Here is a 2991-nt window from a genome sequence, read left to right on the forward strand (position 1 = left end):
GTGCCCATCAGTGCCCCTTATCCTGCTGCTGATTCATTCATTCGTTCATTCATTAATTCATTCATTCGTTCATTCATTCATTCATCAGCTGTAATCTGTGAAGAAATTGAAGTCTGTCACTGACCATAACAGTGACAGTGAAGAATAATATAAAATACTGTCAGTGCCCCTGAAGTGACTGTCACCCTTTCATCCCATCACCACCTCGCACACCTCCATACTACCCTGTTACGTTTTTTCCTGGTGCGTCACTGATTAGTGACAGCAGTGACAGTTCGCCGCTGTTTTTTTTACTTCTAGTGGCGCTTTTTGTTTCAGTTTTTCCGTTGTTATAAAAAAAGTAAAAAAATATAAAAATATAAAAATACAAAAAAAATATTGTTCTAGTGTTGTACATCAGAGAAACTTCGCCACTTATAGTGTCATCCAATATGTCAAGGCGTCGCATGTACAGCACTGAGGAGGCATATGCCTTCTTGGCATCTTCCTCTGGTTCAGATAGTGGTGAAGAGTTGTTATATTTGCCCTCTTCTTCTTCCTCTTCCACTGATTCTGACGAGGAACCTGCCCGCCACCGCCCTAGGCCAGGTCCTAGTACCAGTCCTAGTACCAATATTGAGCTAGTGCCTAGTGCCATCTCTGAGTGGGCTCCAGCTTCAAACTTTATACCCAATTTGCCTGAGTTTGTGGCCACTGCAGGCATTCGTGTTGACACCGCGGGGTTAAAAGAAGCTGATTTTTTTCAGCTCTTCTTTTCAGAAGAGCTGATTAATTTGATAGTGGAGGAAACCAACCGGTATGCTGAGCAATTCGTTGCGGCCAATCCACAGGCATATCATGCTAGGCCTTATCAATGGACGCCAACCAATGCACTAGAGCTCAAAATTTTTTTTGCCCTTTTGTTTAACATGGGCATAGTTAAAAAGCCCACAATTCGCTCCTATTGGAGTAATGATATGCTTTACCATACTCCACTGTACCGGTCGGTCATGCCAAGGGCTCGGTTTGAAGCCCTCCTCAAATTTCTACATTATGCTAATAATGAAAATTGTCCACCTCCCAGTGATCCAAATTTTGATCGCATATATAAAATTCGGCCCCTTGTTAATTATTTAAATCAAAAATTTTCTGAAGTTTACACCCCAGAAAAAGAGATTGCAGTGGACGAATCTCTTGTGCACTTCAAAGGAAGGTTGCACTTTAGGCAATACCTGCCTAACAAACGGGCCAGGTATGGGGTAAAACTTTATAAGTTGTGCGAGAGCGCAACCGGCTATACGCACAAATTCAGAGTCTATGAGGGGAAAGACTCTAAAATAGAGCCCCCAGAGTGTCCCCCCGTACTAAAAACAATGGGAAAAATAGTATGGGATCTAGTTCACCCCCTGCTAGATCAAGGGTATAACATCTACCTTGATAATTTTTACACTAGCGTCCCATTACTACAATGCCTGTTTGCCAAGGGGACTGTGGCCTGTGGTACCATCAGGCGAAATCAAAGGGATCTGCCTAAAATTTTTGTACGGCAAAAGTTGAAGAAGGAGGAAAGCAAGGCTGTGTGCAAGGACAACATGATGCTTGTGAAGTACCAGGACAAGCGTGATGTTCTTGTACTAACCACCTTACACCCAGACAGATCCACCCCTGTCCAAGTCCGTGGTACCACAGAGAGTGCCCCTAAACCGGTGTGTATCCAGGACTATAATAAGTTCATGGGAGGGGTGGATCTGTCAGATCAGGCCTTGCAGCCGTACACTGCCCTACGCAAAACTAAGACCTGGTATAAAAAATTGGCACTGCACCTCTTCCAAATTACCATGTACAATTCATTTGTGGTGTACAAACGTGCAGGAAATACATGCACATACCTGCAATTCCAGGAAAATGTTATTACGGACTTTCTGTTTGGGGATCCGGAAGGGTAGGAAAGCAGAGCCACAGGATCGGAGAACAGAATAGTTCCAGGGCAACATTTTCCTGCGGTAGTTCCCCGTAGAGAATCGGGGAGTAGGCAACAGAAGCGGTGTCGGGTGTGCTCCAAGCGTGGCATTAGAAAATGCACTATATACCACTGTGAGACATGTCCCCACAAACCCGGTCTGTGCATTGAAGACTGTTTTAAAATCTATCACACAACATATGATATCTAATTTTGTCCCCTTTAATTATTTTTAGAATTACTTTGGATAACTCTACCCAATGCACCCTTGGAATGACATGTGAGCAATTCATTTATTTTCCCCTTTTTCTCCACTACACTATTTAAAAAAATCTAATTGGCAAACCCCTAATAAAACTAAAAATTCCCATTATACCCCTAGATGAATACCTTGGCAGGTATAGTTTTATTTTCACTATCTTGCTAAACCCCTAAACAAAACTTTGAAAAATTTCCATTATACCCCTAGATGAATACCTCAGCAGGTTCCCGGGGTTCTGGCTCCATAGGGGCTTCCTAAATCCGACATGCCCCCAAAAAATTCTCTCTCCAAATTTTGCTCCTTCCCTTCTGAGACCTGTAGTTCACCAGCAAAGCATTTTACGTGCTTTTATGGGTTATTTCCTTGCTCAAGGGAAATGGGGCTACAAATTTTGGGGTAATTTTTCAGCTATAACCCCTTGTAAAAATGAAAAATTTGGGGAAAAACAAGCATTTTAGTGATTTTTTTATTTTATTTTTTACATATGCAAAAGTCGTGAAACACCTGTGGGGTATTAAGGTTCACTTTACCCCTTGTTACGTTCCCCAAGGGGTCTAGTTTCCAAAATGGTATGCCATGTGTTTTTTTTTTTTGCTGTCCTGGCACCATAGGGTCTTCCTAAATCCGGCATGCCCCCAGAGCACTTCCAAAAAGCCGAAATGTGACTCCTTCTCTTCTTTTTTTTTTCAAAATACTTTATTAACAGACAGAGTTTGACAAAGTAGACAATAGCCATTATATGCTGTACAAGTATATCACTGGTGATAAAGATAACAACAGGTGTATCATT

The 2991-nt window shown here is 42.0% G+C and overlaps 1 protein-coding gene across 1 annotated transcript; it reads left to right on the forward strand.

Moving 5' to 3' along the window:
- Window positions 1-431: 431 nt before the first annotated feature.
- On the forward strand, window positions 432-1925 carry LOC130268481 (piggyBac transposable element-derived protein 4-like). Its single transcript, XM_056518036.1, has one exon. The coding sequence runs from the start codon at window positions 432-434 to the stop codon at window positions 1923-1925; it is 1494 nt and encodes a 497-aa protein (XP_056374011.1).
- Window positions 1926-2991: the final 1066 nt, after the last annotated feature.

The sequence above is a fragment of the Hyla sarda genome, chromosome 1, assembly GCF_029499605.1.
Source record: "Hyla sarda isolate aHylSar1 chromosome 1, aHylSar1.hap1, whole genome shotgun sequence".
Taxonomy (NCBI): domain Eukaryota; kingdom Metazoa; phylum Chordata; class Amphibia; order Anura; family Hylidae; genus Hyla; species Hyla sarda.